We start from the raw sequence: 14862 nt of genomic DNA, 5'->3' as shown, positions 1-14862 counted from the left end.
GTAACACAATCACTGAACAATGTAGTTACAATAGTGTACTGTCATTAGAAATGGCAGTGGGATATTGCATGTGTACCTGTATCTCACCTGTCAAAAATGACAGCAGCCTACACAAGGAAGGGATCTGCGAGAGGAGCGGAGTTAAAATCTTAGGTCTGATGAAAAGTTATCAACCTAAAACAGTTACTATTTTTCTCTCTCCACACAGAATGCCTGCCCTGGTGAGCATTTGCAGCATTTACTGGTTTATTTCACTGTTATAACCAACCAATACCATTTCTGCTACTTACTAGCATAAAGAAAAGTGCTCGGTGAGGGTTGAGTGGTAAACCATGTACATGAATTATAAACTTCAGTCTGTAGTCACAGTATGTACTTGCATCGATCCCCCTGTAAGAAAATTATACACAGTTTTAATCTGCAACAGCCTATGGGTTGGTCCAATTTGACATGTGAGTTGTGAGGAGAGATTTTTAAAAGTCTTAAGATATATGAGAGACAGGGAGTGTGTGAATAGTTAAGAAGGCAGAGAAAACTGGAAGTACAAAACACCTGGCAGAGAAGAGCAGCCTCTTAGAGCATAGGGACATGAGAGATTATACAGATAGTTGTCACCATTAAAGTAATTAACTTTGCACCCCCATATAAAATAAACAACTAAATAAATAGTCGGTATATACCCTGACAAGTTGCCCTTTTCACTGAATTCGACAGAAAGACTTTGATTTTGTTTGTTTTATATCATCTCCCGGTTTTAAAGTTATCCTACATGTCTGCAGACCAACTCACAAAATGGCATTTTGCAGCTGGATTTCTATTCTGCCTAGCCCTAGTGGCTCAAGTACAAACATCTGATAATACCTCAGTGGAATGTATCCATGACTAAGTTTATCTTATTTTCCATGTTTCTTCCTTTATTCCTTTCCACACTATTGGCGTCTATGATAGGGCTTCCTTCTACCCTGCCGACCTCTACATCCAACAAATTCCTGTTACTGCATTATCCAATCAAGGATCACAATTAGCAATATACAGTGTTAGTCAGAACAACATATGTAAGCTTCTGATCACCAAAAGCATAGGAAGAATATTATTGCACAAACCCACCACAATTCTAAATAAATCATTCTCTCCCTCTTTTTTGGCCACTCACTTCAGTTTTACTAGGGTTCTTTGAGGCTACACTCAGTCAACTTCTGCTGTGACGTCAAAGGCAGTTACTCCCATACCACTTCTGGAATCAGTTCCTTTGTTCATGTTTGGAACTAATCTGTGATGAGGTCAGAATCTAAACTGAGTGGAGTGAGAGGTTAGAAATGTAATTCAAAGCCTTTGCTGCGCTCTATCCAATTAGGAAACTTCCATCTCCTTAAGTAGAAGACCAGCTCCCTGGTACAGTATAGTAATCATTCTGGGACACTTTTCTAATATCTCCAGTATCAGCCGGAAATGAGTCAGGTGCAAAAAAAAAGTGAAAGTCCAGTGTGACTTTTGCATCCACAAGCAGAATGATCTTTGTGGACCCAACCCTACCTGTGGCACATGGCAGATCTCTTCCCCATCACGCCTGAGAACCTAGATCTCTGTAAGCAGGATCTCTAAGTGTTCTGGCAAAATAGGCCTTCCTGAACAAAGATTTCTCCCCTTCTTTCTTCTGCCTCTTCAGGTAATTTTCCCTTTCCTCTTCCTCCCTACACTGCTGGAGGCCCAAGTACGTGGCCCTCAAGCCCTTCACATTGCTGAGAAAGGATAGTCACTGGAGAGATTCCCAGGGTTGGGAAATCAAGAACTAGAGGGCACAGGTTTAAGATGAGAGGGTCAAGAAGTATTAGGAATTTGAGGAGCAACATTTTTGTTTTACACAGAAGGTGGTGTATATGTGGAATGAGCTGCCAGAGGAAGTGGTTGAGGTAGGTACAATAATAACTTTTAAAAGACAGTTTAACAGGTACATGGATTGGAAGGTTATGGGCCAAATGCTGGCAAATGGGATTAGCCTGGATGGGGCATCTTGGTCAGCATGGACCAGTTGGGCCAAAGGGCCTGTTTTGCATGCTGTATGATCTATGACATTCTAGATGAGTTGCTTCTATAGCACTGAGTGCATATAGTGGAGATTTTATCCCCTCCAACATTATTGTTTTGCCATGGCCTCCTGTTCAACCAAACCTAGAAGATCAATTGAAATAGCAGAGTTTGGAGAAGTGGGATTGGTGAGAGGTTTTCCTGCAGTTTCAACTGGATCATCATAACCTGGTATTCAGGATTGGTGTCAAAATAGGGTTCCAGGAATAATAACATCACCAACCATCTAATACCTGCAAGCACGCATAATGAACGCATTACTGCATTACCCAATTTGACAAAGATCACAAATTATACCATACAATGTTGATCAGAGCATCATATGAAAACCTCTGAAGAATATCTTTGTAACATATGGTGCAAAATCTGTGACATCATTTTGTGTGTTATTGATTCTGGGAAAATGTCAGCAGCATAAAGGTGAATTGTACATGGAAGTGTCTGGATAAATTTCCCACCAGAAGTGATTACCAGCATAATCTATCCTGGGTAAAATCACCTAGCTGAAAATTACCTTAGTTGATCTATCTAAAACTGTAAAATTTCTTGAGCATTATGCCATTGTCATTTCATGGAAAGTCATATTTTCTTACCTATTAGATACCTCGATAACGAAAAAATATTCTGGCCCTTTAAGTCCTTCTGCTGGTACATCACTGCAGGGCGAGTTCTTTTGGCAGACCCACCTAAAGCAAAAATATTTCAAAAGGTTCGGTAAGGTTCTTTTTATATCATGCCACACTTTCTGTTGTTTCTTCTCCTTTCTCTAAGATGTGGTTCCTTGAAGTTTCTAATGTCAGTTAGCCTACCGATAATTCTGATGCTGCCTATCTTAGATTATGCTTGTCAATTACAAAACACTGAGAATTTTCACTGAAGTATCATTAGAAGAGAAAAGGCAGCATGCAAAATGATCCATCCTCATTGCATTAGATGGTACAGATAGAAGATTGGGCAGGATGATAACCTACTGGTTCTGCCATATTCAGAAGATAAAGTGACCATAAAACTTGACTGTGTAGTTCCCACCTTTTGATCGCTATGGGAGCAAATATGCGTCGAGATGGCATGCAATCTGCATGCATATATTTGTATCATGAATCATACCAACCAAGATAATGGGAAAAATGCAACATGCAAGACCCTCACCTAACAGAAATATAGAAAGTAGACAAATTGTGAAGTCAGTCAGTGAACAATACTAATATATATATTTCATATATTTTCTTATGGTATGAAGGAGACAATTCAGCCCATCAAGTTCTATCTCAGCTGTCAGAGTATTCCCATTAGTCCTATTCCTCCTGTTACTTCCCTGCAACCAAATCTTTCTCCTGTGCCCATCAACGTTCCCATGATTCTTCTGGCACCATCCAATACTGGGATAATTTTACAGTGACCAATTAATCTGTCAGCTCATCTTTGGAATGTGGGAGAAACCAGAGAGCCCAGGGGAAACTCACACTGTCACAGGGAAATTGTGCAAACTCAACACAAACAGCACCAGACGTCAGGACTGAATCCCATTTGTTGCAGTTGTGAAGCAACAACACTAACTGATGTGTCACTATGTTCTGCCAAATTGGACTTCAATGACACTGATAATACAATGAATCAGGCACACATGGAACCTTTAACTGTGGAAAGAGTCTGTGCTATTTAAGCATCTGCAGATTGGTTAGTGGCTAATTTCTAATAGAATGTTGATTCACACAGTATTTGTGCTTCCAGATATCTTTGCAGTTTGTAAAGTCTTAGTCGGGGTGCGTCACCACCCCAAGGTGATTGTGCTCGCTTCAAAAATTCTGTAATGACCGGTTGATAACCAGTAGAAGGGATTAAATAGCTAGCCCTCTCAGAGCATAACATAACATCAAGAATGAGGAAAAGGAAGAACATCTTCTATAGGAGGAAAAAATGAAGAGAATGACCTTCAACAGAAAGCCATGTTCACCAAGGATCTGCTCCAAGCAATTCTCCTAAATACACCTCAGTGAAGAACAATGCATGAGGTACTTACAATTCAGTTAGCAGGTCTTCACTCTAATCAGACACATGATCCAGCTGTAACCACAACCACAGAGATGCATATGGCTGTTATAGTCACAGTTACCATGAACCTCTGTCCATCAGGCTTCTCACAGTTACAGCTGGAGACAGAATCAGAATCAGATTTATTATCACTGACATATGATGTGAAATTTGTTTTGTGGCAGCAGTACAGTGGAAAGACAAAATTACTATAAGTTACAAAAATAAATAAATAGTGCAAAAAAAGGAATAACGAGGTAGTGTTCATGAACCGTTCAGAAATGTGATGGCAGAGGGGAAGAAGCTGTTCCTGAAGAGGGTGAGTGAGAGTCTTCAGGCTCCTGTACCTCCTCCCCGATGGTAGTACCAAAACTAGGGCATAGCCCAGATGGTGAGGCTTAGTGATGGATGCTACCTTCTTGAGGCACTGCCTCTTGAAGATGTTTCCGATGGTGGGGAGGGTTGTGTACGTGATGGAGCTGGCTGAGTCTATAACCCTCTGCAGCCTCTTGCAATCCTGTGCATTGGAGCCTCTATACCAGGCTGTTATAAAGGCTTGTGTCTTTGGTGACATACTGAATCTCCTCAAACTCCTAACAAAGTGTAGCCGCTGGCGTGCATTCTTCTTGATTGCATCAATGTGTTGGGCCCAGGATAGATCCTCCAAGATGTTGACGCCCAGGATCTTGAAGCTGCGCACCCTTTCCACTGCTAACCCCTCAATGAGGACTGGTGTGTGTTCTCCTGACTTCCCCTTCCTGAAGTCCACAATCAATTCCATGGTCATGCTGACGTTGAATGCAAAGTTGTTGTTGCGACACCACTCACCAGCTGATCTATCTCACTCCTTTACGTCTCCTCCTCACCAGCTGAGATTCCACCAACAACAATGCTGCATTCAGTGAATTTATAGATGGAGTCTGAGCTGTGCTTAATCATACAGTCATGAGTGTAGAGAGAGAAGAGCAGTGGACTAAGCGTGCATCCATGAAATGTGCCCGTGTTGATTGCCAGCAAGGTTGAGATGTGAAGTCGAGGATCCAATTGCACAGAGACCCAGGTTTTGAAGCTTGGTGATTAGTACTGGAAGGATGATGGTATTGAACACCGAGCTGTAATTGATAAACAACAGCCTGACATGTACTTTGCAGTTGTCTAGGTGCTCCAAAGCAGAGTGAAGAGGTAGTGAGATTGCGTTACTGTAGACTTGTTGTGGCAGTAGGTGAATTGCAGCAGGTCCATGTCCTCGATGACGCAGGAGTTAATTCTAGCCATAACCAACCTCTCAAAGCATTTCATATGGTAGATGTGAGTGCTACCGGGCGATAGTTGTTGAGGCAGGTCACCCTGCTCTTCTTGGGCACCAGTATGATCGCTGCCTTTTTGAAGCAGGTGGGAACCTCAGACTGCAGCAGCGAGAGGCTGAAGATGTCCTTGAACACCCCAGCCAGTTGGTCAGCACACGTTTTCTGTACCTGGCCAAGTATACTCTCAGGGCCTGACGCCTTACGAGGGTTCACCCTCTTGAAGGATGTTCTGACATTGGCCTCCAAGACAAAGATCACAGGGTCACCAGATGATTGGAAATACTTATTTTACCTGCACAGCCAAATTTAGATACAATCTATCCAATTTTGGCTGTGCAGGTAAAATAAGTATAGTTTTTCCAGGATTCTGGGCTTCCCAACAATGCAAAGTGCTATTGACTGAACACTAAGAATATACGCACATAAGAAGCAGAAGCAGGTCATTAGGTCCCTCAGACTACTCTGCCATTCATACTGGTCTTTTATGTCAGTGCCCTTTTCCTTTACAAACTCCATTTCCCTGAATTGCTCTAAAAATCTATTGATCTACATATGAACTTCTACAGCCCACTTGGGTACAGTATCTCAAAGATTCACTACCTTCTGGGTGAAATTTCTTCTCATTTCTGACCTAAATGACCACTACTTATTGTAAGAGTGACCTTTGGTTTAAAACACCTGTCACAAACCAGCAACAAAAGAAACACACTGAGCATGATTCAGTGTTAAAAACTATTTTATTAATCACTACTTATGATAATACGTAAAATAAAAGTAAAAAAAAATGTTAGTATGTTAGAATTCAAGAATGTTAAACCTCGAACGTTAACCCCAAAACTAAACTCTTCGTGTGTGTGTGTGACAAAGTCCAAAACTCCCAGTTCCGGAATGGTTCTTAAAGTTCAGTTCCGCAAGCCATAAGGTGAAACATGAGCAAGGGCTTCTTCAACAACCACCGTTGTCTGAAGATAAGATGTAGATGTAGAGAACATAGGGAGAGTAGATACGAAATCCAAATGTTCCACGATGGAACCCCAAACGACACTTCAGTATTTACTCGGTAGTGACTTCCTCACCCCGAAAAGCATCCGAATCGTGGTCGTCCACACACAAATACCTGTTTCCTTCTACAGGTCAGCAACAAAGTGAACTCCACCGGATTACTTCCAACTTCCATACATGGATTTCAGTGGCAAACACAGTTATTGTTTCTCATCCATCGATAGAGAAAACAAGCAGGCTGGTGTCTCTCTCCCTTCTCTCTCTCTCTCTCTCCTTCTTCTTCTTCTGACTTCTTCAACAACGTCATTACGTCCTTTATCTTCTATTGACGTAAGCACGCCCCACACACACATACACACACACTCTCTATCTTAAAGGGACTTTCACTGAGTCCATAACACCTCCCACCTAAAAAAAAAATTTTCCCAAGAAAATTTTAACCGCGCATAGAGTTAGTAATGTTAATAATTATCACGCTACACAACTACAGACTATCAGATTAGTACAGATATATGTTTCCCATTTAACATCAGGAAAGACAATCAGCGATCACATTATCTTTGCTTTTAATGTGAGTTATCATGAGATCAAACTCTTGCAAAATTAAACTCCAGTTTAACAGCCTTCTGTTCTTGTTTTTGACTCGGCTCAGAAACACCAATGGGTTATGATCTGTATACACAGTCAATGGTTTCTGAGCGGTGCAAACATATACACTGAAATGTTGCAAGGCTAAAACAAGCGACAGTAATTCTTTCTCTATGGTGGAATAATTCTTTTGATGCTCATTAAATTTCTTTGAAAAGTAAGCTACAGGATGGTCAATATCATCAAGGTCACCCTTCTGCAACAACACAGCTCCTGCAGCTTCATCACTGGCATCTACTGCTAATGAAAATGGCTTTTCAAAGTCAGGTGTTCTGAGCACAGGATGGTAGCATAAAATGGCTTTCAGCTTCTCAAATGCTTCTTGACAAGAATCTGTCCAAACAAACTTTACTCCCTTCTTCAGAAGATTAGTTAGGGGAAGAGCAATATCAGCAAAATTTTTACAAAATTTTCGATAATATCCAACCATTCCCAAAAATCTTCTAACAGTCCTCATACCTGTGGGAATAGGGAACTCAGATATCGCTTGAACTTTTGCCTGAACAGGAGCTTGCTTGCCTTGATCTACAACATACCCAAGATACGTCACAGTGGCACGGCCAAATTCACTTTTAGCCAAGTTAACTGTAAGGTTAGCCTTGGAAAGTCTTTCAAACAACCTTTCTAACGCAGAGATGTGATCTTCCCAAGTATCATTCCCAGTCACTAAGTCGTCAATGTAGGCATCTGTATGTTTTAACCCATGAATCACTGAATTAATCATTCTTTGAAATGTTGCCGGAGCATTTTTCATTCCAAATGGTAAAACATTGTATTCATACAATCCAGAAGGGGTTACAAAGGCTGAAATTTCCCTTCCTCTATCTGTTAATGGAACACACCAGTACCCTTTTAATAGGTCAATCTTTGTAAGAAATTTTGCCTTTCCCACTCTGTCTATGCAATCATCCACTCTAGGAATAGGGTAAGCATCTGACTTTGTTACAGCATTCACTTTCCTGTAATCTGTGCAAAATCTAACAGTTCCATCAGGTTTAGGTACAATAACACAGGGCGAACTCCAATTTGAAGTAGAATGTCTAATAATATCATTTTCCAACATGTATTTGATTTCCTGATCAACAGGCTTACTTTTTTCCACATTCATTCGATATGGGTGTTGTTTGATTGGTTTTGCATCCCCAACATCAACATCATGGGTAATTATCGATGTTCTGTTTGGAACATCTGGGAACAGATTTTTAAATTTTAAAATTAATTCTCTCATCTGTTGTTTTTGTAAAACTTGTAAATGGTCCAACTTCGTTTCAAGGTTCTCCAGGATATTTTGGTTTTTTAGTTTCGATGGAACAATATTTGGTCTAAATTGGCCTTCCTCAACATCAACATCAGGCATTCTAGAAACAACCTTTACACCATCCACCAAGGCCACAACTGAATCCCTCTCATAATAAGTTTTCAGCATATTTACATGACAGAGTTGTGTTTTCTTGCGTCTATCTGGTGTTTTGATTATATATGTTAGATCAGTCACTCGAGATTCAATAACATAGGGTCCAGAAAAACGAGCTTGCAAGGGATTATTTTGGCTAGGGAAAAATACCAATACCTTTTGCCCCACTGCGAATGTCCTAGGCCGAGCACGTCTATCAAAATATGTCTTCATTCTTATCTGGCTTGTTTTCAAATGCTCTCTCGCTAGCTGGCAGACTCTTTCCAACCGAGTTTTAAATTTTTTTGGACATGGGGAGGTCTCCATTTCCTCATTAACACTCCATTTTTGACATAATATCCACTTGGCACTTTCTCAATCTCCTCACATGAGAGTACTTTTTCTTTCAATTCTGTCAACTCAGGGTCCTTTGTCTGTTCCACCATAAAATCCTTCCTCGACAAAGACAAATCTTTAAATTCAGGCTCACTATAAGGATGTTGATCCTCCAGTGAAGACAGAAAAGTCTCAGATAAGGCATCATAATTTTCTTCCTGTTTAGGACTGTCACAAGGAACCACATCAGACTGCACCGGACTGTCTGTCTTGGCTAATTCTTTAGCTCTAGCTCGAGTCACCGCACATGATGGGTAAACATCTGGATCATCCTCAGACTCATCAATCCTTGGTTTGGTTGTTAACCGTACCACAGGATCACTTTCTCCATTTGCAAGGTCATTTCCCAATAACAAAGAAACTCCTTCCACTGGCAAACTAGGTCTTATCCCTATCTCGACTGGTCCTTCTACGAACTTTGACTTTAAAATCACCCTGTGAAAAGGGACAGACATGGTCTCACCTGTAACGCCTCGTACTAGATTTACTTCACCAGTGTCACTTTCTTCACCAAAATTTAAAACACTGTCCAGCAAGAGAGATTGACTAGCCCCAGTATCTCTAAGAATTTTCACTGGCACCTGGGGTGACTCATCATTCAGTGAAACAAAACCCTCTGATACATACGAACGGAATTCTTTTCTCACCTCCTCCAACTTTTCCGCTTTTCCCTCTTGCAAGGACTGATCTTTAACAGCATCTCCTAAACCTTTTTGATTTTTAATTGCCTGAAAGCAAGCATTGGGCCCAGCTTCCTTCTTTTTCTTCAAAAGGGCACAATTAGATATCATGTGGCCAGGTTTCCTACAGTAATAACAAGTACGCTCAACAGGTTTCTCCAGCCCTGGCTTCTTTTCATCTTTTCCTTTTTGATTACCTCCCAATTTAATCTCCGCTTTACCTGGATTGTCCTTGTAACTCTTTTGAAAGGTTTTAGGTTGTCCCCATTTTGATTTATGGGTTAAAGCATAATCATCTGCCAACCTAGCAGTTTCTTGTAAAGTTTCCACTGCCCTTTCATTTAAATATGTTGTTAATTCAGCTGGAACACATCTTTTAAAGTCTTCCACTAGTATCAATTCTGTCAATTTATCATAATCCCCATCTACATTTTTAGCCAGGCACCATCGTTCAAAACATATTCCCTTTCCATTGGCAAATTCCATATAAGTCTGATCTGCAGATTTCCTCGAGTCTCTAAATTTTTGTCTATAAGCTTCAGGTACCAATTCATAGGCCTTCAATATAGCTTGTTTTACCTTGGTATAATCAGCTGCATCCTCAGCAGACAAAGCAGAATAAGCTTTTTGAGCTTTACCTTTAATCACACTCTGTACCATAAGAGCCCATCCTTTCCTTGGCCAGTTTGAACTCACAGCAACCTTTTCAAAATGTTGGAAATACTGATCAACCTGATCTTCTTCAAACGGAGGGACTAATCGAACCTCCCTGCTGGCTGAAAAACCATCATCAGAATCAGATTCCAAACTCCTACGCTTCATTTGTAACTCATGCTGCCTCTGTTTTTCCTTCTCCTCTGCCTCAAACTTTAACCGAATTAGTTCCCGTTCCCGTTCAGCCTCTAACTTCATCTGAGTTAGCTTTTGTTCGGCCTCTAATTTCTTTTGTCCCAACTCGAACTTCAGTCGTGTTTGTTCTAACTCCATCTTTGCTATCTGCACCTGTGCCTCAGAAATTGCTATTTCACTGCCAGGAAACTGTTTTAACACTTCCTCCTCAAACACCTTCTTTTCCACATAATGGCCAGCTATCAGTCTCTGAATATCTGCCTTTCTCATAGACTGCTTTACTTCTGTAAGGTTTAGCCTTGTAGCAATCTTTATCAAATCATCCTTTTTCGCCACCTCCAATCCTTTTTGGGTTGGTGACTCCAAAAATGCCTTAATATCCATTGCTGCTGGTTTCCACACACACAAGCCAATTAAAAAGAATTTATCAGACCTCCCTCAACAATCTTTGGATTGAATCCCGAACGAATCTCGTCAATCTGGGCAACGATCCCAGATGACACTCGTTAATCTTTGGATTGGATCCCGGACGAGCCCCCAATTTTGTCACAAACCAGCAACAAAAGAAACACACTGAGCATGATTCAGTGTTAAAAACTATTTTATTAATCACTACTTATGATAATACGTAAAATAAAAGTAAAAAAAAAATGTTAGTATGTTAGAATTCAAGAATGTTAAACCTCGAACGTTAACCCCAAAACTAAACTCTTCGTGTGTGTGTGTGACAAAGTCCAAAACTCCCAGTTCCGGAATGGTTCTTAAAGTTCAGTTCCGCAAGCCATAAGGTGAAACATGAGCAAGGGCTTCTTCAACAACCACCGTTGTCTGAAGATAAGACGTAGATGTAGAGAACATAGGGAGAGTAGATACGAAATCCAAATGTTCCACGATGGAACCCCAAACGACACTTCAGTATTTACTCGGTAGTGACTTCCTCACCCCGAAAAGCATCCGAATCGTGGTCGTCCACACACAAATACCTGTTTCCTTCTACAGGTCAGCAACAAAGTGAACTCCACCGGATTACTTCCAACTTCCATACATGGATTTCAGTGGCAAACACAGTTATTGTTTCTCATCCATCGATAGAGAAAACAAGCAGGCTGGTGTCTCTCTCCCTTCTCTCTCTCTCTCCTTCCTCTTCTTCTGACTTCTTCAACAACGTCATTACGTCCTTTATCTTCTATTGACGTAAGCACGCCCCACACACACATACACACACACTCTCTATCTTAAAGGGACTTTCACTGAGTCCATAACACACCCCAAGCAGGCGAAACGTCATCCTTCATCTTCCCTGTCAAGCCCTGTAGGGATTTTTGTATGGTTCAATGAAATCATCTCTCATTCTAAGCTCAGGAAAGTGCAGATCCAGCCTGCTTAATCTCTCCTCACAGGACAACTACCTCCATCCCATAAATCAATTGCCATCAATGCACTCCTTGTCACAAATATAACCTTCTGTCAGAAGAAAGGCCAGATCTATGCACGATACTCCAGGTGTGGTTTTACACTAATTGCACTAAACACTTGCACTTCAGATCATCTTGCAATAAAGCTGAACATACTATTTGCTTTCCTTATTGCTTGCAATACATGCTTTAACCTCCAGTATTTCATGTGTGAGGACACTCAGCTCCCTCTAAAAATTAACACCTTTCTAAATCCTATCTTCTTCTTAGGAATCCATTCTCCTTGGGATCGATGGTTAGGGTTAGGGTTAGACTTACTTCCACACCAGGTTGATGGGTTCTGATGAAGCCAGTGTGGGAAATGCAGACTCTTTCACAGGGCAGGAGGTAGTTTGTGAAATGGTCTACACCTTCTGCTGCTTCTGCGGAGCCTCTGTGTGTTCCTGATGCATGGCCTCAAGGTTCTCAATACCATCTTGAATGCTCCTTCTCTACTTTGAGCAGTCATGGGCCAGAGATTTCCAGGAGTCTGTACTGATGTGGCATTTCTTCATGGAGACTTTGAACATATTCTATGAACACATCCTTGAATATTTTCTTGTAACCATCTGGTAACCTCTTCCCATGGCAAAGTTCGGAATATCATCTGTTTTGGGAGTCTGGTGTCAGGCACACGAATAATATGGCCATCCAATGCAGTCAACTGAGTGTAACTCGGGCCTTCCCATGCTTTGAGAAGTCTGCTGTAGGAAGCTCTGGTTTCAGGAGCATACAGAAGGGCAGAGATCACTGCTACCTGGTAGATCACCTGTGTTGTGCGAGGTCTGAAGCTTTGATCTTCAAATATCCTTTTCTTAAATGACTATTGCCATGCTGAAGTTTCCCTAATCCAATTCCATCTTTCCAAATTAACATAAATCCTGTCCTTTAGATTATTCTTCAATAATTTCCTTACCACTGACATAATGCTCACTGGCCTGTAGTTATCTGGCTTATCCCTGCTGCTCTTCTTAAATAAAAGAACAGTATTAGCTTTCCTCTAGTCTTCCAGTACTTCACCTGAAGATGCAAAAATCTCTGTCATGGCCCCAGCAAACTCCTCTCTTGTTTCCCTTAGAATGCTGGGATGAATCTCATCTGCCCTAGGGATTTATCCACCCTTATGTGTTCCAAGACATCTAACACCTTCACCTTCTTAATACTTACCTGGTCCAGACAATCAATATATCCTTCCCTGAATTCACTATCCCCTGGGTGAATACAGATGAGCAATATTCAGTTAGGACCTCACTCACATTCCCTGGTCCCACCCATCCGTTTGGTCCCTAAGTGGACCTACACTTTCCCTAGCTACCCTCTTGCTCCCAATATACTTATAGAATGACTTAGTATTCTCCTTAATCTTACCTGACAAGGATATTTCAACACGATTTTCCCTCCTAATTTCCTTCTCAAGTACTCTCCTACACTCACTATATTTCTCAAGGACTCACTTGATTGTAGTTGCCTATACCTGTGACATGCTTCCTTTTATTTCCTGATCAAACCTTCAGGAACCTTTGTCATCCAAGTTTCCCTAACCTTGCCATCATTTCCTTTCACCCCTACCAGAATATGTTGTCCCTGAACTCTTGCTAACTCTCTCTTAAAAGACTCCCACTTGTCAGATGTCGTTTAATCTGCAAGCATCTGCTCCAAATCTTCTTTTGTCAAGTCCTCTCCTGTGTTATCAAAATCACCCTTGCCCCAATTTAGAACTTTAACTTGAAGACCATTTTCCTTTTCCTTTTCCATACCTAGCTTGAAACTTACAGAATTGTGGCAATTGTCTCCATAGTGTTCCCCGACCAACACTTCCACCACCTGCCCGGTATTTCATTTCCTAAGGTGAGGTCAAGTACAGTCCCTTCTCTGGTAAGACAATCTACATATTGTCTCAAAAAACTATCTTCAATAGAATTAACAAACTCTGCTGCATCTAAGCCCCTTGCACTAGGGCAATCCAAATCAATATTTGGAAAGTTAAAATTCCCAGCTACTATAACCTAATTGCTTTTATACCTTTTTGTGATTTGCTTGCATACGTATCTATTCCTCTAATTCCTTCCATTGAGAAAGCTTTCGAATAACCCCAGCAAAGTGATTGCTCCTCGCTTACTCCTAAATTTTACCCATATAATCTCATTGCACAATCCCTCTTCACATACTACTCTGCTTAATCAGCAGCATGACTCCCCCTTCTTTTTTGCGTCCCCGTCATGCCTGAAACATCGATACTCCAGAACATTAAGCTGCCAGTCCTGCCTTTCACTCAACCATGTTTCCATGACTGTAATATCAAAATTCCACATGCCAATCCATGCTCTAAGTTCATCTAAGTTACCTGTAATGCTCCTTGCGTTAAAGTAAATGAAGTCAGGCCCATTACTAACTCCATGCTCCCTAACTTGCCTTTGTCTATTCTGCCCACTCAACTTGCTTGATTTATCTTCTACATTCAGGTCAATCTCCCCACATGCCACACTGCTGTTGAGTTTCCCACACACTTGTTTATTTGTTTAAACCTTCTCAAGTAGCACGTTTAAACCTTCCTGCAAGGATTTTTTAAAAATTCATTCAAGGGATGTAGACAGATTGAGCCAGCATTTACTTGCCTATCCCTAGTTGCCCTTAAGAAGGAGCTGGTGAGCTGCCCTCTTGAGCTGCTGTAGTCCTTGAGATGTGGGTATATGTACAACGCTGTTAGGGAGAGTGTTCCAGGGTTCTAACCCAGCGACCATGAAGCAAGAGCAGCATATTTCCAAGTCAGGATGGTGTGTGGTTTGGAGGGCTGCTTACAGCTGGTAGCGTACCCATGCTTTTGCTGCCCTTGACCTTCTAGTTGGTAGAGGTCATGGGTGTGAAAGATGCTGTCTAAGAAGTTTTGGTGAATTGCTGTAATGCATCCTGTAGATGGTACAAATTGCTGGTATTGTGCATAGGTGGAAGAGAGTGAATGGTTGTCGCTGGGGTGCCCGTGAAGCGGGCTGCTGTGCCCTGTATGGTGTCAAGCTTCT

At 41.3% G+C, this 14862-nt stretch overlaps 1 protein-coding gene across 1 annotated transcript in view; it reads right to left on the bottom strand.

The window, feature by feature from the left end:
• LOC127586265 (cation channel sperm-associated auxiliary subunit gamma-like) overlaps positions 1–14862 on the bottom strand; it is a 134957-nt gene that overhangs the window by 18896 nt on the left and 101199 nt on the right. Inside the window, exons 17-18 of the mRNA XM_052044071.1 lie at positions 2679–2771; positions 291–390 (exon numbers count right to left, since the gene is read on the bottom strand). Of these exons, the coding sequence (XP_051900031.1) occupies positions 291–390; positions 2679–2771 (193 nt within the window). The remainder of the gene's footprint in view (positions 1–290; positions 391–2678; positions 2772–14862) is intronic.

Source organism: Pristis pectinata, chromosome 35, assembly GCF_009764475.1.
Source record: "Pristis pectinata isolate sPriPec2 chromosome 35, sPriPec2.1.pri, whole genome shotgun sequence".
Classification (NCBI taxonomy): Eukaryota; Metazoa; Chordata; class Chondrichthyes; order Rhinopristiformes; family Pristidae; genus Pristis; species Pristis pectinata.
The sequence above is the reverse complement of the archived record's forward strand: the minus strand, read 5'-3'. Positions and strand labels throughout refer to the sequence as shown.